A 24,316-nucleotide genomic window follows, 5' to 3' on the forward strand; every position below is an offset into this window, starting at 1 on the left:
ATGTTTGCCTTTTTCTCAAGCTAATTCCAGTTCTTGTCAAACCCAATTCTCTGTGACTGGATGCATGCCTTATCCTTCCCCTAGGGCGCTTCTCACTAGTTATTCTTACTAGGTATTTTATGAAAGTGCTGAATATCATTGCAGCAATGCAGATAACATGAAATGGAGGAAAGAAGCAATGTAACACAATTTCATTGTGCAATACACTTTTATTTTCCTTTTACTTTGCAGTCATCTTTGAGTAATCATTGTGTAAACAATAGAATGGAATGAAATTACATTAAATTGTATGCAAATGGCTCTAGAACACCTTCACAATTATGACAAGGCAATTATAAATAACTTTTTTTCCTTAGTAATATATATTTGCTTTTTAAAGTACATTAAAGAGCTGCCGTATCTAGGGTTAGCTAGGAAAGAGCAATGGTACCATCCCGGGAGCCCACCTCCCTGAAAGTTGAGACTCCAATTTTGAAAATCCTAAGGTTCACTAGTTCCATAATACATGGTCAAGCAGAGGGCTAACTGGGTTGAAAGTATTTATTCTTGAAACTTAACAGCACTTTTACCTTTTAGTCATTGCACAAAACCCTATTACTTTCACTCCACCTGGGAATGCTGCAGAATTTCAAGTAAAACTCAAGATTATGGTATTTTCAAGTTTATCACCTTTAGAATAACAAATCCTATCACTTATGTAGAGCCAAATCAGAGATGAGTATATAGTTAGCAATCTAACAGAATGGCAACATTTTTTATAGCATTCTAAATGTTCCAATGAAGCAAAACTTACATATGCCACCTTATGTAGAGAAAACTTTAGATCTGAGACTCTTGCAAAGAAAAAAGCCTCAGGCACATTCTTAATATGAAAGTTTGCAAGGCACCTCCCTCTCCCAAGAGACAATCAGATTGTGGATTGGTTTTTAGGCAAACAAACCAAAAGAATAAGCATCCAAGTTCTTAATTCAGTCATTTCAAAAATTAGAAGTTACAAATACTCCAAAGATAGACTTGAAAAATTTTTTGTTTAAATAACAAGAGATTAACTGCAAGAAGCATATAATCAAAACTTTTCTTTTCTTATAGCTAAGGTGTATAATGCATAAATATATGAAAAATAAAATTCACAGTCAGTTTTAAAACTAGAATTCAAGTTTGGCTAATAAATCTTAATTTTATAAGTATATTAATTTCTAAGTACAACATAAAAGAGGCAGTATTGTCAAATGTACAATTAAACTATTATAACAGAAATAACAACAATGAAAGGAGAAATAGGCTTCTAATAGAAAATTCCTTTTGTTGCCAATAAATAGGACCACCTGAGTGTATTTCAGATTCTTTTCACTTAAGGGCTATCCGAATTGATTGCTAAGAATATTAAATAGCTTTTGGAAAAATCAGCAACAGTCGTGCAGCTGTGGCATTTGCTTGTTCTCGTACTGTGGATTGCTAGAGAATAAAGCAGAACTCGGAGTGTTGCAAGTTTTAAAAAATTATTTTTATCCCATTTCAATGAAGCCAGCCTCTTCACAATCTTCCGATTTTGCTGGGAACTGGGAGTGAGGGGTGGGAGGAAGTGGGTGGGGAGCGGGGGGGTGGGGGAGTGGGGTGACAGATCAGGGTGCTGGCCAGGGACAGACATCAGCTCACACTCAACTGAGCAAACCCAATCAGCTTCACTTCATCAGGAATCTCCGACCCATCGCAGCCAGAAGCCTGAAAAGGAAAAAGAAACCTTCAGTCCTGAGTTGTCACTGCTGCAGGTTTTAAAAAACTTGTTAATGTGAGAGCAGATGCAAGCACAGGCACAGCGTGTAACAGAACCACGCTGCTAGCTCTTTCAGGGTAGATCCCAAGAAATAGCTATTGGGTGCTATGTGACATCAGAAATCTGGTCACTGTTTAATGCCCATCATTACAAAACCAAGGGTTGGGGGAAAGGGAGAGAGGAGGAGAGAGGGAGAGAAGAGGGGGAGAGGGGAAGAGAAGAGGAGAGAGAGAGAGAGACAGACACACACACAGAGAGAGAGAGAGAGAGAGAGAGAGAGAGAGAGAGAACTAGCCACTGTGTCCTCAAGTATAGAGCAGCACCACAACCCCAGGCTTCAGGTGTGAAACAGCCAAGAAAACATGATGGCCTAGCAGCCCACTCCAGACATTTTTTTTTTTTTTTTTTGCAGTGCTAGGGATTAAACCAAAGGCCTCCTGCCCTGTACCAACGACCCCTAGTCCACTGTACCTCTGATCCAAAACTTTTCACTAGTTACTCTAAATGTACTTTATAATTAGATCCTTTTAGTAATAATTATTCAGAATGTTGTGAAAATAATTAAAAAGGATTAGACAGGTCATCAGGGGGTGAATTAAACCCAAATATCTGCTGTACAACTGGCCAGAAAAAAGAAGGTGATCAAGTCGCGGGATGGTTCACAGGCAACTGCAATTAAAACACTAGAAAGTGAGTGATAGAGGGGAAGGTCTCTGCTTACACAGTTTGGATGCTGAACATGTGCCACCACCCCTGTCTTGTCCATGTGTTAAAGGCTGGGTCCTCATAGTGGTGTAACAGGGAGGTGATGGAACCTTTGAGAGGAGGACCTAGTGGGAGGTACTTTGGTCACTGGGCTGTACCCTGGAGAGGGACTGTGGGAGTTCAGCACCTTCCCCTCTTTTCCAAGTATTAAGGTGAGTGGTTTTGCTCTGCCATGCACCCCCACCACAATGTGCTATTTCACTACATACCCAAACAACAGAGCCAACTGATCATGGACTATATCCTCTCTGAAAAACCCTTTTCTCTTTGTAAGCTGATTATCTCAGATATGTTTGTTACAGTAACAGAATGCTGATTAACACAGCAAAATTCCTTACCAGAACAAAATTTTGTTGCAATATTTTAGAACTTTATAAATTGCCTAGAACGGGCCCAAATGCTTTTTTTCCTTACTTCAAAATTAGAAGGCAATGGAAATAAGCTATTGCCATATAAACCTCCCATAAATTATTTTAAATTCTTTTCTCACTTCCTCCTCCCTCTTTTACACACATGCATGTGCACACACACACACATTACCATTCAAAGCTTCTCCTTTACCCTCAGTACATAAATCAGAACTGGACATTATGTAGGTATCCAAAATAAGGAGAAAAATGTTTGATGAATGCCTGGGAATGGATGATTATCAAAGGATCATATAAACTTGTCCTGAGCTTAATTCCTGCTAAATTATTGTCAAAACTATTAGTTTCCCATGGAAAATGGACCTTTCCAATCAGTACAATTAACCTACCTAGCACAACTTGTAGTCTTGTGTATTTTTAGCATGTTCCAAAAAAGTACATAAAACAGGCTGGGAATAGTTCAGTGGCATAAGTGCCTGCCTGGCAAGCGTAAAGTCCTGAGTTCAACTGCCAGCACCCCCCCAAAAAAAAAAAAAAATCATGAAACAAGCCTGTCAGTGCTAGCATTTTCCATTAAAAAGAAGCTAATTAGAATATAATTAAAAATTCTAAGTAACTGATTTTAACTCAGTTAAGCTAACAACACTTAACTCAGTGGTAATCCTAATGCTTATTTAAGAAAATAGCCAAAAGGGTTGGGATAGTAGTCATTACACAAAGACAGGCATCTACTTAGTGCCTGTCCAGTGATATCTCTGATTTCCCTTGACATATGAGCTATTCAGGGAAGTACAGTTTCCAATATTTGTGTTGCCTGGGGCAGTGAGATCAGAGAGGCTCCACTGCCTTTGTATTAACAAGGATGCACAGGCACAGCAAGCAGGCGTTGCAGCGGGGAGTCTCCCAGTGGCATAGCTAAGCTGATCCTGCCAGTCACCTCCCCACCCACTTTCTCATTCCATTACCAATTTGCTCATCTACCCTCTGACATCCTCCCTTCTTCTCTCCTGTGGAGCTCTTGCTAAGATCACTTAATCCACTGAATATGGCAGAGACAATTTGTGTGGAGACCAGGTGAGTGACAAATATCTCAGGACCAACTATGCTGCTGCTGGTGACAAAATAGGGTCATACTGCAAGTGGGAAGTATATGAAAAGCTTCAGAGTATACCAGAAATTTCAAAGCTACAGCAGACATTTGGTAATTTGAATATCAGGAGGCTAAAGGGACTAGGAATAAAATCAAAGTGTTCACTAGTGGTTAAACTGACTAGAAAGAAAAAAGAAATCCCTTCCAGTGAAGAGTAACAGAAGTGGAGACACACAGGGAGAGTGGGTGGCCGGCCTGTGGTTATTACTGTGGACCTGGATGAGGGGAGGCTTCTGCGTGGCCACTCCACTGCCATGCTTGTTTCCTGGACTGTCTGTCCCCCGAGAGGAGGGGGGTATGTTCACTCCAAGGCACTCAGCTGCCCTGCCCACCTCCTGCTCTCCCTAAGCCATGGCTCTCTCCATTCTCCTCTTCTCTCCTTGCTTGTGCCTGCAGCTTACAAAGGAAGACAACATACAAATGATCTTGAAACTCAGAAAAGGGATCAGAGAACCACCCAAGAGTGTTCAAACTTCTGAGTGTCAAGATTTTCTTGTATTCTTCAAAATCATCAAGGACTCTAAAAAAGCTTATGTTTGTGTGGGTTATTTTATTGTTCTCCCTGTCTTTGCAATTAAAACTGAGGAAGTTTCATATGTAAGCAGTAAAATAATATGTATAAAGTATTTTTAAATAATGTAAGATCATTATAGTTGAAAACAAGTTTATGCAGTCAACATTATAAAATCTTAGAAATTAAAACAAATACTTAAATACTTGATTCATTACACAGTAATAATAAACTCACTACATATTGACAAAATAAAATGTATAAAATGAAAAATAACCATAATGCCCCCCCAAAACTAACAACATAACCACTGAGAAGATTGATACTGCTTTCCATTTTTGCAAGCCTCTTTAACGTCTTGCCTCACAGAAGACAGTTGGGTATTTGCACATATTTCTGCATTTAATCCACTTGATTACGTTGTTTCTCCTGGAGGACATAAAGACAATCCAGCCTCACATAAATATGTACTCAGAAAAAGGAAGAGCATTTTAAGGGCTCTTCCAAATGTCTGTGGATATCATTTGCTAGTATACCAAACTTTCGAAGTGCTAGTTTCTTAAAGGTTAATTGTGATGTGGAACGCGAAACTGTAGCATTCAACTCCATTCATCTGTCTTATCTTTGGAATGGATCTTTTATTTGTGCATGCTTTTTAAGCATCACTGAGATTTTTGCAGCTTTTTCAAATGTTAACATCTTCATTATAAAGTTTCATTATACAATGTTGACAAATCATAATCATTAATATCACCCATCATAAATCCCATTAGAAAATTTAAGTTTTTTTAAAGTGTGGAAAGCTGTCAAGCTTACAATGGAAAATGCAAGTTTTCCAAAATCCTATTGTTACTTGAAAGCTTGAATTCATTATTGACAAAAAATACTGCTTTTTTTTTTTTAAGACTTGACTTTACTGTTCATTTTTTGGGGAAAAAAATCAGCCAAATAGTTAATTAACATTAAACTCAGAACACGTTACCAAAAATAACAGTTCACCAGTCATTATTCATGAATAAAAATAGTGTTTCATTAAAAAAAGTTGAACTCACAATATCACAAATATTTTTCTTGGAAACTATCATTGTACTTCAGTATTCAGCAGAAATGATTTCTATTTTGTGGCATGAACTATATAAAAAGAATGTATCCTCAAGCTGTGATTAGATAAAATTAAAAACATCTTCTGCCTCATTAGAAAAATTCCTAAGTAAAAGTGACTTCACTTTTTTTACCACAAGTGAGCAATGATTATTAGTAGAGTTTGATATTGATGCCTTGATTTGTGCCACCATTATTGGTTTTACCCATTGTTATGATTTGAATCTAAAGTGTCCCCTAAAAGTCCTATGTGTATGAAGATAGGGCTTTTGGAAGGTGACTGGACCATGGCAGCTTTATACTTAGCAGTTGATCAGTCACAGCTGTTGGGAGGTGGCACAGGGTCAGAGTCTGTGGGGATGGGAGTGTATGCCGTGAAAGGGTTTATTCATGTCTCTGAACTTTCCCTTCTCTCTCTGCTTCTTGGCTGCCATGGGATGAGCACCTTTTCTCTCCTAGGCCTTCCATTATGCCATTTCTGCCTTGGAACTGACCAACCAAGGACTCAGTCCTCTAAAATTGTAAACCAAAATAAAACTTCTCCTGTTTTACATTGCAGGTATCGGGGAACCTCAAAGCTTTGACACCTACATCTTCCAAGCCTTCGCTTCAAAATTCATAACATGGCATCTTTGTCCTTCCTAAGTGCACCTCTCCAAAATACGCCACTATTGCATGCTGCTTTAAAGCGCATGATCAGTAGGAAAGGTACTCAGACTTTCCTATATAACAGGGGCTAAACCTTCCTCAAAGAAGGCATCCTCCACATACCTCAAGGAGGAAAATCAAAGCTCAGAAAAATCTGTATAAACCTTATTAACTAACCCCTATGTTCTCAGGCACTACTCCATGTTCACGACTCTCATCCAAGTCCCCTTGCCGCATTACATTTTCACAATCTACCGTTCTTTATTGTCCAATACCATTATGACTGTTCAACTTTAATAGCTTCATTATGTCCTCTGCTCCTTAGGAAAGCTCCTGTGTCATTTGTATGCTCTTCTCTTGTTAATCCTTGTTAATCACCAGTTTAATTCTTAGACTAGCCAAAAAGTCCTGCGTGCTATCTGATGAATACGTACTATCTGATGAATATGTACTCTAATTCCTAAGAGCCCCTTCTCCTTACCCTGCCTGCGGGGCCAGGGGGTGTGGCTCGTGCCCCCAGAAGGCACTGAAGGTGTGGCTGTCCAGGATGTCTCACCATGATTCCCTCCACCCCAAATATGGGTGCATCTGAGAATGAGCAGGAGGCTCTGGAAACACAATCCCTGCCTCTACTCCACAGACTGTGACTGGACTGGTATGGGCTGTGGCCTGGGTACTGGGATTTTTTGAGCTTCCCAAGTGATTACAAGGTACTGTAGGGTTTGAGAATTTGCTAATTCTTTTCCAGGATCTCCCAAAGTTGTACAGCTCCAACGTTCTTTTGGCCTTGGTTCTTTTTTTTTTTTTCCCTTTTTGTACCGGGAATCAAACTCAGGACTTAGCGCTTGCAGCCTTGGTTGTTCAATGCATCAGAACCACCTGGAAAGCTTGTAAAACAGATTCCTGTGTTTCAGCCCTCAGAGACCAACTCCTGGGGCCTATCATGGGGCCCAGCATTAACATTTTTATTGGGTTTCCAGGGTCCAGGTGAAGCTAGTCTGAGAGTCACTGCTTTAGACTAGGAGCAGGAGGCCCAGGCTGCTGCATGGCTCTTTAGTTTTCCCCGTTTTGGTACTAGGGTTTGGGCTCAAGGCCTTTGCACAGCACTCCTCTCCCCCTTTAATCTTGAGCTGGGTTCTCTCCTAAGTCTCTAAATTGTACAGGTTGGCTCCAATATGAGATCATCCTGTTTCACCCTTTCAGAGCGCTCTGATTACAGGAACATTCTAGAATTAGCCATTTCCCTCCAGATCTTTATCTCATCTTTCTCCTTTTCTTTTACTTTGCTTGAATTTTTTGTTTAAATTTTAAAACAAAAACAAAAAAAAAAAATACAGAATTTGAAAACAAAGTACTATGAGATTAACACTGGTTAATATATTACATATTGTTATCTTCAAAGTAGTTGTTGAGATTATAAAATATGGGCATGAAAAACTGATCAAACAATGAAAGCATGAACTGTTCTTTTTGATGAACTATCAGAGATTAGTAGTGTAGATATCTATCGTGTGTGTGTGTGTGTGTGTGTGTGTGTGCATAATTTTTCCCCATATTTCTCTCCTCCATTATATAGCCAATATTCTTGCCCGCTGGGCTACTGTTTTTATTACAGAACCAGGTATACAAGATGAAGACAAATATCTCTTTTCAAGCTGAACCAAGCGGGTAAGCTGGGGAGGTGAAGAAGATGGCAACTGAGTCATCCACACAAAGCATCTCAGTGTTGGCAAGGCACTGGATCCAGCAAGGTGTGTGATCAAAATTCCCAAAGTCCAGGCTGCACCACAAGCAATCAGTACAGGACCCTGGGTGCGAGTAATATTTTAAAAGGGCACTTATGGTCCCCTGACTCAAATTATGGTGCAGGGAGGTAAATAGGTACGGTAACAAGATACCGCTCTTCTTCAGACAATTGTCCAACTTCTGACTTGCTTTTTTAGGAAGCAATGATATCTCTGAGATTAAATTCATGATAAACAGCTGAGAGATAAAAGGACCATACACAGCAGCAATAGCAGTAGCAGCTTATGAGAAACAATGTTGCTAAAACACTTTGATCTTTTATTGTTCAATAAAATAACCAAGTTGATGAATGAAATCAATGCATGTGAATCTCTGGTGTATTATCAGGATGTTAGTAGCCTATAGAAGATTAAGCCAAAAAATCAGTTCAAATTAGCTCTGTCAAGCGGATCCCAATCTGATTGGTTACTGATAACAACAAAGAAACCGTTTCAGGTTTTAACAAGGACTATGCAGAAAATTAAGTGACAGAAGTAGAAAGTCACTGTTGAGTCTGGTTTTCTTTAACATCTTTAATCTTTTGGGAAAAAGGCATCAATTTCCATTTATTGAGAATACTGCAAGTCTACATTGTAAAGCTGTAGTAAGAAGGAACACAGGTATGGATTTGCTTCTTGGGTTCTCCTTTACCAGACAGAAGTAAGGTACAAAAAAGACCCCATCTCAGGTGACATAAATGTATTCAGTCACCCAGAAGGAGAGATCCACACAGATACAGGAAACTCTGAGGCCGTGCACTGCACAGTCGCCTCTAAGCAGGAGTAATTGTTGAGAGCACGGCCATAGGGCTGGGCCAGAGCAGTCTTCAGCTTTCATGGTGGGATCGTGACCAAGTAAGCCCCACTGAGGTGCAGGCTCCCAAGATGGAAGGGACCTACCACCAGTCAGGTACACTAGAGATCTAACGGCGGCACCTGCTCAGAGATGGCTGGGGAATGCTCAGGCCATGGGTTTTGGAAGAGGACAACGAGGCCTCACCCTTGGGAACACTTTGGAACTGTAGAAGGATAACTCTATCTGCACCCACAAAGGGACACTGTCAGCAAGAAGAGCAGGTTCTAAAGGTAACAAGATTCCACTAAGGTGCTAGAAATAGAGATAAGGAGGGAAGAATAAAAAAAAAAATCCAAGGAAACTTACAAAGTTGACTGGAGGAGGAGATAAGGGAGAATGTTATACTATTTTTACTGTTTAGCCCCAGAGAAAATGCTAGCTGTGGATTAATGGTAGGGAAGGTACAGTGTTACTTGTTCCTGTGTTATAGGAAAGCAAATTTAGAGCTAGTGGGAATAAGCCAGCATCAAAGTTTCTAATGCTTTTTTCTCAGTCTGCATATCCAAAATTAGGAAAATGTTCTGGAGATAGTATAAAAGCTGGAGGGACAGTTAACTGGCTTGAAATGCTGACAGAGTGCCATTTTCTCATCATATGCTGTCACATAAACAAAACATGTTTACAAAACTACAAATGAACTAGAAACAGAGTAAAGGTGACAGTACAGTCTCAAACCAGATGATGAATTTTGCAATTTGTTAATCTAGCACTCTACATCTGGATAAAATGTTCTTTTATTAGCAAAAGAGAGATAATTTCTTGAGATACAGTTTTTCTTTTTTTATTCAGCTAGGGCTTCACTAAATTGCTAAGCTGCCCAGGTGGACTCAGACTTGTGATCCTCCTGACTCAGCCTCTCAGAGTGCTGGAGTTACAGGCCTGTACCATCGTGCCCAGCATTGTGCTGCTCTTTTATCATACAGTCTGGCTATCTGAAATCAAGAGAATCAGGACCCAAAAGGTTAATTATCACCAGGTTCACATTTATAGTAATTAATTTTTAATGTTTTGGCCACACACATTTTTTCATTTAATTCTCACAAGAAACAATGAAGATAATCAACAAACACTGCATAGTCACATGCTGGTAGGCTGGTCATCTAGATGCTGAATTACTCATGGCATTCTCAGTGGCCACGGATCAACTTAATCTATAATTTTAAAATGAGTCACTTATTTGCCTTAATGTACTATTTGCTAAAACTTCCAGGAAATCAGTTACTTTCACCTGCATATCTGTACCTTCTCTCCATCTGCATGGCTTCAAAACCACCATCTCAGGGCTTCACAATGACCCACAATGCCCAGTAGTCTGTATCTCTGTGACCACCTGGTGCTTGCTTAAAATCACTAGCGCATGAAAATTGTTAAAATATCTACTCTCCACAAAAACCTGTCACTGTGCTTTCAAATGTGAAGGTAAAATGCTATGCCTTTGTTCCCAGCTTTCAGCGAGTAGCTCCACAATCCCTTTCAATAATCTACACCATTTCCACAACAATCAGTCTCTGTTTTTAAAAGTTAGAACCACTTGGCTTCCTCTCAGGACAGCTTTAGTTAGAATGCTGCTTTGAATAAAGTCTAATTTCGTATGGTCAAGTTGCCATACACACCGAAGGCAAAATGGTCCATCTAGGCTTTTCTTTCTCAAATGGCCACTATTAGTTTAAGATGTGACAGGGAAAGGATCAGCTTTGCTTATAGAAGAGGACATTTCCAGGCATGATCAGAAAATGCTCCCAAATGTTGCTGAGGCAAATAATAAATACAAAAACTGATCTCCAAAGAAAACATCATCATCAACAACAACAACAAAATCAAAGACTAGGGTTGTTAAACTATATTACTGTTCTTTGATGACAATAACATGGCAAAAATATTACCTCTTTCTATAACTTTCCACTTACCAACTTAAATGTCAATGTTTTTAAAGCTTTGGGATCATCTACAATCTTCTGTAAATTAGCAGCCACTGTAAAATACAAACATGGAGAAAAAGTGTCCAAGTTATTTCCAATAACACTAGATTTTCACATCAATGATTCAGAAAATTTGACTAATGATGCAATAAACTGCAAAAGCATTTCTTTCACAGACATTACAAAGTCCATATAAATGACCAAATTACTCTCTTACAGATATTTTGTATAACCATTTATATCATTTTGGCAATCTTGTATCTATGCACATCTGAATTAATCACTGGATGTCAACCCTACACTTCAAATAATAAAATGTGAAGTTTCTTTCTAGTGGAAAGTAGAAATGATAGCAGTCCCCAGTCTCAACCGTTTGCTCTTCTACACTGATTAAGTGAGAAATTTATTAGCCAGGAGAGGGCAGTACCAAACAAAAGAGGAGACTGCAAAAAAAGCTTCCTTGGGAAATAACGGGTCAGCACATGTAAACTCCTGGCCTATAAATTCACTCAGTTCACTGCATCCATTTTTATCTAAGCAACAAAATACAGTGGCTAACCTCTATGACTTGGGCATATGTTTCAGCGCTCTCAGAACATAGTGATCTGTCAGACCTGTGAAGTGCCACCTTGAACAGTACCTGAGTCTGCTGAGCAGGGTCAGACACCAGAGGCTGTCAGTCTGTAGCTTAGTGCTGAAGATGTGCTTTCAGAATCAGCAGGATTCATCAGAGACCTGCCCTGCTCTCTCTGGTGTCTTGATGTACCTGATACCTCATACCTCAGTAGAGGAGTCAGCTTTTCCTGGTGACTCCTCTAACTTAGAGGACTATTTATGAGCAGAATTATCAAAAGGCAACAATGCTGGAAATTGAAAACTTTGCTTTTTCCATATCCAAACTTCAAGGCTAAACTACTACTAAGAGTCAAGTAAGAGTCATCAGTTAGGGAGGAAGTTAGTATTGGAAAAAAAAAAAAGGACAGGAGGTCCTATTTGTCATTTTTGTTGAGAAAAATTATCTGCTATTTTAGCAGCTACGCACCTAAAAACCCATCTGAATTTTTAAGATTAAAAAAAATTTTAGAGAAAACAATAAGCAAATATTTTGAGAAAAGGGCCTCAAGTAAAAACTTTATAAATGGAAAACAGAAGGAAACTTGTGTCTTTTTTTTCCCTCTGAGATTGATGGAAAACAATTGAGAGTCAAAGATCTGTTGCAGATTAGTTTATTTCATCTAACCCACAACTGCAGAGGAGGGACAAAAATGAAAACTATATATTACTCCAATTTCCCTTTACTAACCATCATTACAAGCATCATTTTATCTTCATCTGTTGCCTTCTTGATACATCCACTCTGAGCAATCTGGGAGACTTCACTGTTAGCAACCCCTCCCGCTCTCCTGTCTCCTTCCCCTGCCCCAGTTACATATAAACTGGTACATGCGTATCAGACTTGAGCTGGGCCACCAACCCCAGAATGGTCTGCACCGCTAAGCTTCTTCTGGGTCTCAGCAGAAGTCTGAATACTGATTATCATTCAGTAATTCATGAAAGAAAGACTGGCTCTTGGAGTACAAAGCTCTGCTGGAAAAGCCTGTCTACTGGAGCCAGGACTGATTGTGTCAGGGCATCCTGACTATATGCAAATTGCAGCAAGCGAACACAGAAACCATCTTCTTAGATCCTAAATGTGCTATAACAGTGCTTCTGATTTGGGGTGATTTCACAAGGGGCTGTAAAGTCTCAATATGAATTTCAGTTCTTTTATTAGAGTGTCTCAGTTAATATGGATGATTTACTGCCTTGTTCTGGGTCATCTAATTTCAGTCTGTTCTAACGTTCAGCCAAAAGCAGAGCTCTGTCCTCCACGAATGCACATTCGTCTCTCCTGTGTACTACGTGGGTACTGGGGCGGCAAAGCAGGCTGTAGACTAGAAGACTAGAGTCGCTGGCATCTTAAACAATCATCCTGGGACCCAGGCTTCTCAATTGTGAGCCCCATACCTCTGGGACATTAGAAATTCAAATTCTGTCTTTAGCTCAGAGCAAAAATAGCAAAACTGGCCACTTACCTGATTACTTATCCCAGCTGCTAGGCTTATTTTCAATTTAGTTGATTCTAATTTGTTGTAAAGTGCTATAAAACACCTTCATTTAACTGACATCACATAAAATTCAGGGTGATGCGAATTTCTCTTCCAGTAGCAATGCTCATTAAAAAGAAGGGTGTCACTGTTTTCTCCCTTCTCCTGACTGTGCACCTGGATTTCAAAAATAAAAATACTCCTTACCTGGAACGTGAGTTGAGAAGGAAGGGCTGGTTGGGTTGGCTGTGACTTTTTAGAGCTCCCTAAACGTGTGGAGATTACTGAACTTGATATGCTAAGAGATGAGAGATTCTAAAGACAATGGGATTCTGAAACCTTCTTATCCAGTGGCCATTTAACTCATCTCAAATCCCTCCCAGCTCCTCTGAATAAACTCCTTCCTTTGTTCCCAAATAAACACATTCCCCTGATTTCACACAGACCCTATGGCCTTCTCTGAGCTTATACGTCCTCCTCCTCCTCAGGCTGTCATTTGGAAAAACAAGGACACCAGAAATATGCACGGAGGCCCCCGCGACTATAGTCCTCTGCCATGTTCGCTGTTTCTGTTTCCTTGCATCACACTTAAGACTTGGATACCTGAATACCAGTCAGGGCTAGAAGTTTTTATTTACTTTTTGAATAATATGTGGGGCTTATGGTATGACAGGTATTATAGGTATTATGCTTTCTGGAACTGTAATAATATAATTAACAGGTGCATGGGAAAAGGTGCCAGTGCTCATATCTCCCCAGGTCTAAATTGAGAGGGAAGTGAGATTCCCTGTGCTAATCCACCTGAGCTGAGGCAGCAGAGTTGACCTTTCTTTAGCAAACTAATTCTGGCAGTCTTCAGGCACTGTTTTCTCTACAAATTCCTTGTACTACTAAAATCCTCCACATTCTGACAAAAAAGGAACAGTTATATAGTGAATATTTACAATACGTGATATTCTGAGTACTCAAAAGGTGTGATAAAAATATGGTGAATGTTTAATTTTTAAAGAAATTACTGAAGACACACTACCATTAACGCTCCTCCAAACACCCCCACCCCTTGCTTTGTGCTTGTATCACTATTCTTGTTACTTTACGAAGCAGTTCTGAAGTTCTCTTCCACTTCTGAATTGTATTGCATGGCTGTCTTACTGTCCTGAATCAGTTAAACATGTTTACCTCTCATCATTTTGCATTAGGGAAGAGCCAGAAGTTGCATGGTGTCAGTTCTGGTGGGTAAGGTGGATGAGGACATATCACAATGTTTTTATTTGACAAAAAATTGTCATACTAGAAGTGATGTATGTCAGGAAGCTCTGTCATGATGGAAAGTGAAACTTCCATCAATAGAATGATAGGATAAGTGTGTTTGAAGCAAGAGAGAATATTTTGAGGGAGATTAAGGGCAATGTGTCTTTTATTGCAGTAATTTTTAAAAATTATTCAAATTTTTGCTCACTCCTTATGTTTTTCTCCCCAGATAGCAGTTTATTACCCAACAATCTCATATGATATTGATATCATGGTGGTGGTTAGTTAATTCATTTAATTCCAGCTCATACCTAGCAAAACTTGTGAGGAAAGAGGACCAATGAGCACCAAGTGTGGTACTGTCAATAAAATCAGAAACACAGTCTGGGGGTATCTCATAAGGTGATGACTTCAAAATACTGCTTTAACTACAGAGACTCCCTGAACATCTGCTATGTACATGGCACTGATACAGAACAATAGCTGGAAATGACAAAGAGACAATCCAAGCTCTAAGCAAGGAGAAAAAAGAGATAAACTGAGGCTTTTTCTGAGTACTGCTACCACGTGTGACCTGCCTGGACTGGGGCAAGTTCTGGTTGTCTCTGTGCTGGGATGCAACAGTGAAATGTGGACATTGATGATGCCTACCTGAGGGAGTTTTTTGGGATCTAACTGCATTAATACACATAGAATGCCTACAACAATGCTTGGTGTATCACAAGTGAATAATAACACAGGTGACAGAGCTCCACCCTGGACACCTGTGATGTCTTAACTGGCTTCCCTGCCTTCAGTCTCAGCTCCCTACAATCCTCTCTCATCACTCATCAATTAGAGAATCTGGACCACAAATTAGAATGTGCTGCCTCTTTAGGTAATACCGTTTCAACTTCCAGGTAAAGTCCAACTTTTCTCTTGCTCTAGCTTCCACCTACTTCTGCATCATTTATTTTGCTATTTCCTACCCTAAATTCCCAGGCAGACTAATTTCCAACTAGGCTCTCCTCTAGGTCTCTACCATTGCTCTTATTGTGTGCAGAAATCATCTGTAAGTTCTGAATTCCCTGCTAGATTAAAACATTTTTACAACCAAAACAAAAGCTTATTCTTTGTAAAAGGCGTAATTCTGAAATATATTTACAATGACTTCTTGCACCTCCACTGTTAAAACCCAGGAGAGGCCACCGCTAGCTCTCATCTGAGCACCATAGTAGCCTGCAGTCTCCTCACTTCTGCCCTGGCCCACCACAGCCAGCCTTCCCAGTAATTTGGTGAGCCTGTTGACCGGGAGTCAGACCGCTACATTTTCTTCAAAACTTTCCAACATCTTCCCAGCTTAGGGTAAAACCCATGGCATTTCCAATGGTCCCTGCTAGAAGCACTGCCCTCCATGAGAAACCCTGTTCTTCTAATTTCTGCTCACATGGCCCTACCAACCCATTCACCACCTCCAACATCCATTTCACTATCTTTACCAAGAATTTTTCTTTCTTGTAATCCTTATCACCATGTGACCCACTAGGTGTTAATGAATAATTTTTGGATGTGCGCAACTCCACGTGCACAGAACAGAAGCTCCAATTAGTGCAGACCTTTTCTGTCTTGTTCACTGCCATGCTCCCAGAGCCAGAGTGTCAGTCTGTGTTGAATATATGACTAAATAACAAATAAACATTTGAGACACTAGAATCCAGTTGTAGTTTATCAATATCCTCTAGAAACATGCACACAAAATTTCAATACAATTTTAGAGGATTCCTATGACTCTAAAAACCCCAGATTAAGACCCTGCTATAGAAAAGTTATTCATATAAGAATTTCTACAAATTTATCTCCTAAGTAAGAATTCTATTTGTTTTCCCAAACCAAATGAACTCTTGGTTCATCTCAACCAAGTATCAGGTATCATACACTGCGTAACCATGATTTTAAAGATTCACCATTTCTCATTCAAGTGTTTTCTCAGATGGGATTCTAGGTCACCCCTCTAAGCTGATAAGCTCCTAAGAGAGACTAGCAGAGAGTTAGTCCAGATGAAAAGTCCATCTACAATGAGTAGAAAAGAATGATGACAATGAGGATCAGGGCAACCACAAGAATAGAAGCTTAAATGTAAACTTAACTCATAGTAATAACCTTCCTTCCTCTTTTTAACATTCCAGAACAATCAATCCTGCAAGAAGTATTCCCAGGTGGATCCCAGCAATATAAGGGGTAGACTGTAGTGGGTACTGTGTCCAGATACTCAGATCATTTCTGAAGGCAACTGTACCCTATCTGCTAAGGTTCTGATGATATTTCTTTTAGTCCCTCTGGGCCACAGGCAATTGTGGTGCTACTTAGGCCACAGGCAATTAAGGTGCTACTTATGTCAGGTCCTCTCCCCAAAAGCAGCCTGTATTCAGTAACAGGTTGTAAGAATAGAAAGGCTTTGTTGCCTCAGGCTGGACAATCATAAGGGTCTTCTTCGCTCCAAAGCTTGCTTTGCTGAAAGAGGCACTTGCTGTAGGTAAAACAAGAGAATTCCTTCATCTGACAAATTCTGTGTACTTTGCTCCCTGACAGATACTGATCTAGAAAGCACTCCTCCAAAACCACCTACATACATATCTATGCCTGAGCTTTTTCCCTGGAAAACTGTAAGACCACACAAGGATGGACATGACATAATCAAAGGTGTCTCACCATATCAAATTTTATGACAGAAATGATAAAATATTGGAGGAAAGTGGAAAATGAGTATATTACATGTAATTTTTATTTGCATTTCATTCAAATCAAATTTTGAATGTGAAGAAAAAGCAGCAGTCAGAAGAGATTCTAGCTGGGTGTTGTGGCACAAGCCTGTAGATCCAGCACTCAGAAGGCAGAGACAAGAGGACTGCCATGAGTTCGAGGCCAGCTTGGACAACAGAATGACACTCTGTTTAAACAAAACAACAACAAAAAAGAAGAGATTCTGGCTTATTGCAGATATTAAAACACACAGCTTTTGGGGCTGAAATGTCCAACAGATATGAATATTAGTATTACTTACACATAGGAGGGAAGTAATTTATGGGAAATAAAAGACCCAGAAATATACCTGTTATTCTTGTTCGAATTTGGGTAAATTTCAGTTTGTTAGTATCATCTTGTGTACAGTGTGAGAACCTGAAACAGGCTGGCACAAAAAACTGGCTATTTCAAAATCTATTCTTCAGAATCTAACCATAAATTGGTATTTTGATCCTGAATTTCCTCTAATATGTTTTAAGGTAGAGTTTTATGAACTGGCTCACAGCGCAGTAATGGAAGTGTCCAATAATCATTATGTTATTATTGCTCATTCTGAAAGCAATGAAATGGTATAATCAATAAATTTGTAGGCTCATTTGGATAGTGATATTGATAGACCAGGGAGTTTATAGTTTCATTTCTCTTCAGAAAGACAAAAAAAAAGTTAAAAAAAAAAACAAAGGAACAAACAAACAAACAAAAATACTGAATAAGATTAGAAAATTTTAAAATCATGCCTGCCATGAATTCCTAACATTCATCTGACATGAAGGTAAGAATTATTTTCTTAGTAAAACAAAGCAGTAAAACAAATGTTGAAAAGTGCTCTAGCTTAACCTTGGCATTTAGTCTTGAACTTCTTTAAAATTTAGGGCAATTTTTATATGCACTTTTCTGGGGAGAGGGTGTACAGTTTTTTGCCAGATACTCCCCCATCCGGGACTAGGGTCATTCCTTTAAAATCTTAACCATCGGGCTGGGGATTTAGCTCAGCAGTGTAAGCACCTGTGAGGTGATCATGAGTTTGATCCCTGGTACCACAAATAAAAATTAAAAAAAAAAATCTCAACAATCACACTTCCAAATACTAGTATCTCTTTCTTACATTAATATAAGTAGTTAAAAGTTGAGGTTTTTGTTTTGTAACAGTCTCACTAAAAACTGATATACCATGTACTACATATACTCAAGCGTAAAATATAAAATTTCACATCTGGAGATACTTGTGAAACTATCACCAAAATCAAGATAATGAACGTCTCCATTTCTCCCAAAAGTTCTTCATGCCCTCAGTAATTTCTCAAGACTGTCTCTTCTCTGTCTTTGTTTTCTTCAAGGAACCACTGTTGGTTTCCTATCGCTATAGATTAGCTTCCATTTTCTAAAATTTCATACATGTGAAATGAGTATTATTCATTTTGCTTGGCTTCTCTCACACAGCATAATTATCTTGAAATCATCCATGCTGAACTATGATCAAGAATTCATGCCTTTGTATCACTTAGTATTATTTTATTGCATGATATACCTCAGTTTGTTGACATCTTGCTGGAGCAATTCTGAGTTTTGCTGTTACAAATAAAGCTGCTGCTAGTGTCCATGTATGAGTCTTTTCTTTCTGCTTAGCTACTACTCAGGAATGGAATGTCTACATCACATGGTAGATGTATGTTTAACTTAAAAAAAAAAAAAAACAAAAAAAAACTACTGCTATTTTTTCCAGGGTGTTTGTACTCTTTTTACATTCTCACTAGGAGTACTGAAGAAATGACTCTAATTTTGATTTCTAAAGATATAAAGCAAAGTCTTCACAGGACTTTGGTGTCTCTGGCAAGGTCTTATTTAATTGTGCTAGACATCTAAATTCTAAGATAAATGTTTTATAACCAGGAGCATATTCTGGAAGTATCGGTGGACTATCTATAGTATCATTGGGACTATCTATACATAAGGAATGAAGGTAAAATACACTCTGGGATTCTAATGATAATTTTACTGCCATGGTTAAGGGAAGATTCACTGGCACAAGTACTACAAATTAAAACAACCAGTCAATTGCTCTCAAATACAGCCTATTTATAAGAGTAAAAAAAGTCCCCTTCAATGCATATAATCACTTAATAATAAAAACACAGAAATAAACTCTAAGTTGTCTTTACAACCTTGTCAAATCATATAAATTACAGAGAAGTTCTAATCAGGCAGAAGACATATGGCAAAGGAAAACAAAAAGAAATGCTTAACTTTACCATCGATTGACTCTCTCATCTTCACTTTCTTCTTACCCTGATCTATTTTACAGAGATGTTTTCCACAGCCCCACATTAATAGGACACACACAGCTTGAGACTTAGCTTAGTGGCTTCTGGACTGGGAAAAGCTTTGGAAAAGTTAAAATTAATGAGACAGTAAATACACGGATATGAGGAATGCTATCTAAATTATGGGCCAGTGCAGCCAACTGAGGCAGAGCCATCTGGCATAAACATGCAGTCCAGGGAAACCTGAAGGACTCTGAGCCCAGTACTCTGGGGCGGCCATCCAAACAGAAGCTTACACATGTGGCCAGCCCCACAAATGAGGGGAGGTCCTGGCTTCATACACAGCATGTGGCACTATCCAAAGGAAGGACATCTACTTTATCTTCATGCCTCAGCTATTTCAAAGTCTTTGAAGTAAGAGTTTATCAGTCAGTATAAGGTACAGAGCAAGCTGGTGCTTACTCATAAAATGGTTTGATGCTGAGGCACAAGCCAGTGTGTGGGTCACACCCTGAATAAAGTTGCTTTAGCCTTTTCCCAAAATCATATTCTCCTGAGCCTCCTTCACTGTCTTTGAAGGACTGGCCTAGATCAAGCAGTGAGTAAGAAAACTGGCTGGGTGTGTGCCATAGTATCTCTAATGACAAAGTAAAACATTTAAATAAAACTTTTTTTGCAGAAACATTACAGCCAGTGCAGAATCAGAGATGAGGTCAGGAACTATGGGAATGTGAAAACAGAATAAGGCATACAAAAATCAAATAATTTTTAAAGAATCTTCTTGTTTCAGTGCCATAATCAATGTAATACTTCTGCTTTTTTTTTTAAACCAAATTAATAACTGCTGCAAGAAAATACACTGGGACAGGTTTTCCAGACTTTTACTTTGCACCTCCAGCTTTAATTTTATCTAATAAAGCGTGAAACAATAATAGCACTGAACAAAGGTCTTCCTTTAACACATGACTATAACCTCATACACCCTCCGCAGTCTCTGCCACCAGAGTCCTCCATCCTCTGACCTTTCTGATGCACAGCTTCCGACCTCCCTTTGGAGAACAGAACATCCAGACTTTGCTGGCAACATAAACAGGTCAGCAGGAAGGGGCAGCTAACTCCTGGTTTGGGAGGTAGTGGGAAAAACACAAAAGCTGATGTCCATGCTAGAAATCTGAAACTCTAGATAGCTGCCCTGAGGTTCATTGGGTGGCCCTAAAGATACAAAAACCCAGGTCACCAAGTAGTAGACTGTGAAATTAGAAGTTAATAAAAACACATATACAGAAATTAAAAGTCTCATAGGCTCTGCCATAGAATTCTTTTAACAGTGATCCTGGCATCTGTTGAATGGTATAAAGTTTACAGCTACTTATTCCCTTCATTAGTAATTTCTTATGTAGTAATCTTTGTATCATTGAGTTTCAAAAAGTACAAATCTAACAAAAATTAAATACTGAATATGTTTCTCCATAAAAGCATGAAATTCACACAAATTTCTATCCATCTTGTGGGCTGTCAGTGTTACTATTGATGGCCCCAGGAGGCAGCAATCACTGGCAGAAGGCTGTCCCCCCAAAAAGACAACTAAGGACAGCTATAGGAACTATGTCTTCATTTCACTCTGCCAGGGATGATTTTTTACCCCTACAAAATTTGGATGATAAAGTGATATAATCATCCTATTTACATGGGAGCTAGACTGTTGCCCCTCAACAGTAGACCTATCTGTCACTTCCAGGTTTCCAGTCAGAACTCAACGTTACACCTGGAAGCAGCGGACATCAACCAAGGAAATATATCTAAAAGCGTGTCTTGCCTTAGTACAGTCATCTTACATGTTTTATGTTCTTTGGCCTATCAGCCTGGTTTTCAATTTGTATATACGATAATTAACCTTATAATATCTCTAAGATAAAGAAATCAATCTTATGCTGGAAAAATAAAAGGAGGGGTCAGGGATACAGTCCAGCGGCATAACACCTGCCTGGTAAGTGCAAGGTCATGAGTCCAATTCCCAGTTAAAAAATAAACAAACAAACAAATAAATAAACAAATGACTTGGGGGTAGTTAAAAGGAGGGGGAATAAAAAAGGGAACTGAAATGAGTAATATATATGTATCAATTCCAATACCAATAAACGTAATCATTGATATACTAATAAAAGTCAAAAACAAAGAAAAAGACCAGTTTAAAAAAAAAAAGGCCTTCAAGTACCTGGTGTTAAGAAAATATGAAGCTCTCTTTCAGAAGCTGTACCCTCTCCTCTCCCACCACTGATTAGCAGAGCTGAAAGATACAAAAGCTTGTAGGTTCATAGCTGAGGATGTAGCTCAGAGGCAGTGTTTGCTTAGCATGTAGAAGGCCCTAGCTTTGATCCCCAGTATAGCAAAAATAAAAAAGCTTATGATTTTTATCTCCAGGTTCCCCTGTGTGTTACTGCCATCCAATCTGTAGGATGTTTAAAGATTTCTTTCCCCAGTCCTATTACATGTTTAAAGAACTCTTTCCCCTCTCAAACCAGCAAAGGCCAAAGCAGCATGGGGACAGAGACAAGATCTGCTCAGCTCACTGCTGTGCATCCAAAGCCCAGTAGTGTCTAGTTCTCAAAAGTGCACTGAGGAGTAAGTGTGGTATGAATGAGTAAATGAAAATAAGCCAGCAGCCTATTTTATTGAGGACACTATTTAGTACTTCCACTGCAAGTAAATGAGACAGAAAGATTTTTCATAGTACAGAAACTTGAGCAACTAGAAATTAGAGATGGGATTGTTCTCCTTTGGGGAAGAGGGGTGGATTCTTTGCTTGTTCCTAAAATGTGGCCAACTCTGTCAAGAGTTCAGGCAGACTAGTGTACCTTCTGGCTACAGAACACTGAACATGAGACATCCGCATCCTTTCCTTCTGCAGTAGGACCACCAGACACCGGAAGCTGAGGATACAACCTTGCTGTTAAGAGGTTATTTCTCCCACCCCAACAGCATGTCCTAGGCCTACTTTCCCTTACACACAAGTAGGATTTGAACTGAGTTCTGCTGTCAGACCAACCTTCTTGAGCCTAATTTCTGCTGTCTCCAATGCCATGGAAGCTCAAGGCAGCAAGCTATAATATTTAAATAAGACTCTTCAGATTGCTCTTTTTATCAAGAGAAAACAGCTCCTGACAAGACCATGAAGAACTTGATCCCTCTGAGTTGGAGGGGTAAAATGGTGAGAGGTTACATATGAGGAAGTTCAAGTTACTGCCAATTAAAATGCATGGCTAAGGTGTTTTTGTTTTGCTTTGTTTTTAGCAAGAGTGTGTTCTAATATGGGTACTATGATCTCTCACTTATTAAACAAATTTTGTATAAAGTGTATCACAAGCTGGAGTTCCTATTAGAAGTGGAGAGATATAAACAATACAAACTCTGCCTTGAATATCGTGTGGGCAGATCTGTGACTACAGCACATTTCCGGGGGTGCTGATGGAGGAACAGGAACAAGGTGCAAGGTCAGCCCAAAGGTTCCTCGGTCAGACACCAGGAAGTCATATTTAACCTGGGTCTTTAAAGAACAGTGGCAGTTTGTCATGAGAACAGGAAAATCCCAGGTGGAAGAATACATAAAAGATGTGTGAAAGAACACAGCAGTACCGAGAGCTGCACCAAAATGGTCCAGCAACTTGAAGCCTGATGGAGTCAGGGGATCAGAGCTTACAGGCAGGGATGACGGTGTAGGCCAATTATCTAGGCCTTGTCCACCAAGGAGTATGAACTTTACTTCAAAGAGAAAGGGCTTTACTATGCACCAGGTAACAATGATATTAACCACGCACACTGAGAAACGTTAATGCTGGATATGCTCATCACCCTGATTCAACATATTACACAGTGTATACATCTATCAAAATACCACATCGTACCTCAAAACTCTGTACAATTATGTGTGCATTCAAAATGGAAATTTAAAAAGGTTAATAGTGACAAAACCTTGGGGAAAAAACTCTAAAATTCTGGTTTTGCTTTGTAAAATAAACATGTTTTATTACTCATGTTATTTGCTGATTGGAATCAAGTATATAATTAAATACGTTAAATTAACTTTTAAATCTATATTTTAAAACAAAAAGCTTTATATGTCTATAATCAGTCCTTATGACTATGCTCATGTAAAAAGAAGTTCTCACATAGGCTACAAAATTTTAGATAAATTAAAGAGGGCATTAAAGTTCTTGGTGTCAGATGCTCATACAGCCATTTGTGCCCTGTGGGCATGGGGTATGGATTTTAATGCAGCTAACCACATGTACGGGAGCTTTTTTCTCCAGATGATTCCTTAATTGAGAAATCATAGCACCCCACATATATTAACGGCCCTAATTGAACAGATAAGAAACACTTATCAAAGAATCAACTCATTTTTCTTTCATGATATTGTTTTCTTACTACTAAGGTAATGGAGAAGACTTAGTATTGTGGAGAAGTAGCTCAGTGGTAGAGTGTCATGCCTAGCACGCCAGAGGCTATAGGTTCAATCTGCAATACTGGAAGAAAACCTTTCCTCCAGCTAAGGATTTATGAGTTGATTTTTTTGTTTGTGTATTTGTTTGCAACAACATGGCATGAATAAATGTGGAAGGAGAAAAGGAGCTATAATGTACCCTCCTGACAGGAGGGTCATCATGGGTCTCAGACTCCAGCCTTTCATCTTCTGATAGGACTGTGTGCATCACTTACAATCAAGAGGAAGCTGTTCATCCTACATTTGAGATTACAGAAAAAGCCCAATCTTTCTTCATTACCTTTTCCCACAGTACATGTTTTATAACCTTATTTCTAAGCAGTGCACCTTAATGAAACCACTAGCCTTACTAAACTCTTGGCGGATATACATAACATTTAGGGAAAAACATTTAGGGTTATTTAAGTAACAAGACATAGCCTCAAAGACTCCACACATTCACTGCCATCACTATTAATAACGGATATTAGCTTACATGCTTTAAGAAATCAAAATACCCATTTAGCACTGACCATAATGCATAAGGAAGTATTTTTAGAAAACAACTATCCTAAAATTC

The 24,316-nt window shown here is 39.1% G+C and overlaps 1 protein-coding gene across 3 annotated transcripts in view; it reads right to left on the reverse strand.

Annotated features, from left to right (window-relative positions):
* Window positions 1-189: 189 nt before the first annotated feature.
* The window catches only part of Stk39 (serine/threonine kinase 39), a 273,681-nt gene continuing 249,554 nt past the window's right edge, over window positions 190-24,316 (reverse strand). For all 3 annotated transcript variants that reach the window (XM_063259208.1, XM_063259207.1, XM_063259209.1), the window contains 2 exons: window positions 10,865-10,929; window positions 190-1,722 (listed from right to left, as the gene is read on the reverse strand). In XM_063259208.1, coding sequence (XP_063115278.1) covers window positions 1,648-1,722; window positions 10,865-10,929 — 140 coding nt within the window. In that variant the 3' untranslated portion in view covers window positions 190-1,647. The remainder of the gene's footprint in view (window positions 1,723-10,864; window positions 10,930-24,316) is intronic.

The sequence above is a fragment of the Cavia porcellus genome, unplaced genomic scaffold (genome assembly GCF_034190915.1).
Source record: "Cavia porcellus strain 051 isolate PalLab524CR breed Dunkin Hartley unplaced genomic scaffold, mCavPor4.1 scaffold_12, whole genome shotgun sequence".
Taxonomy (NCBI): Eukaryota; Metazoa; Chordata; class Mammalia; order Rodentia; family Caviidae; genus Cavia; species Cavia porcellus.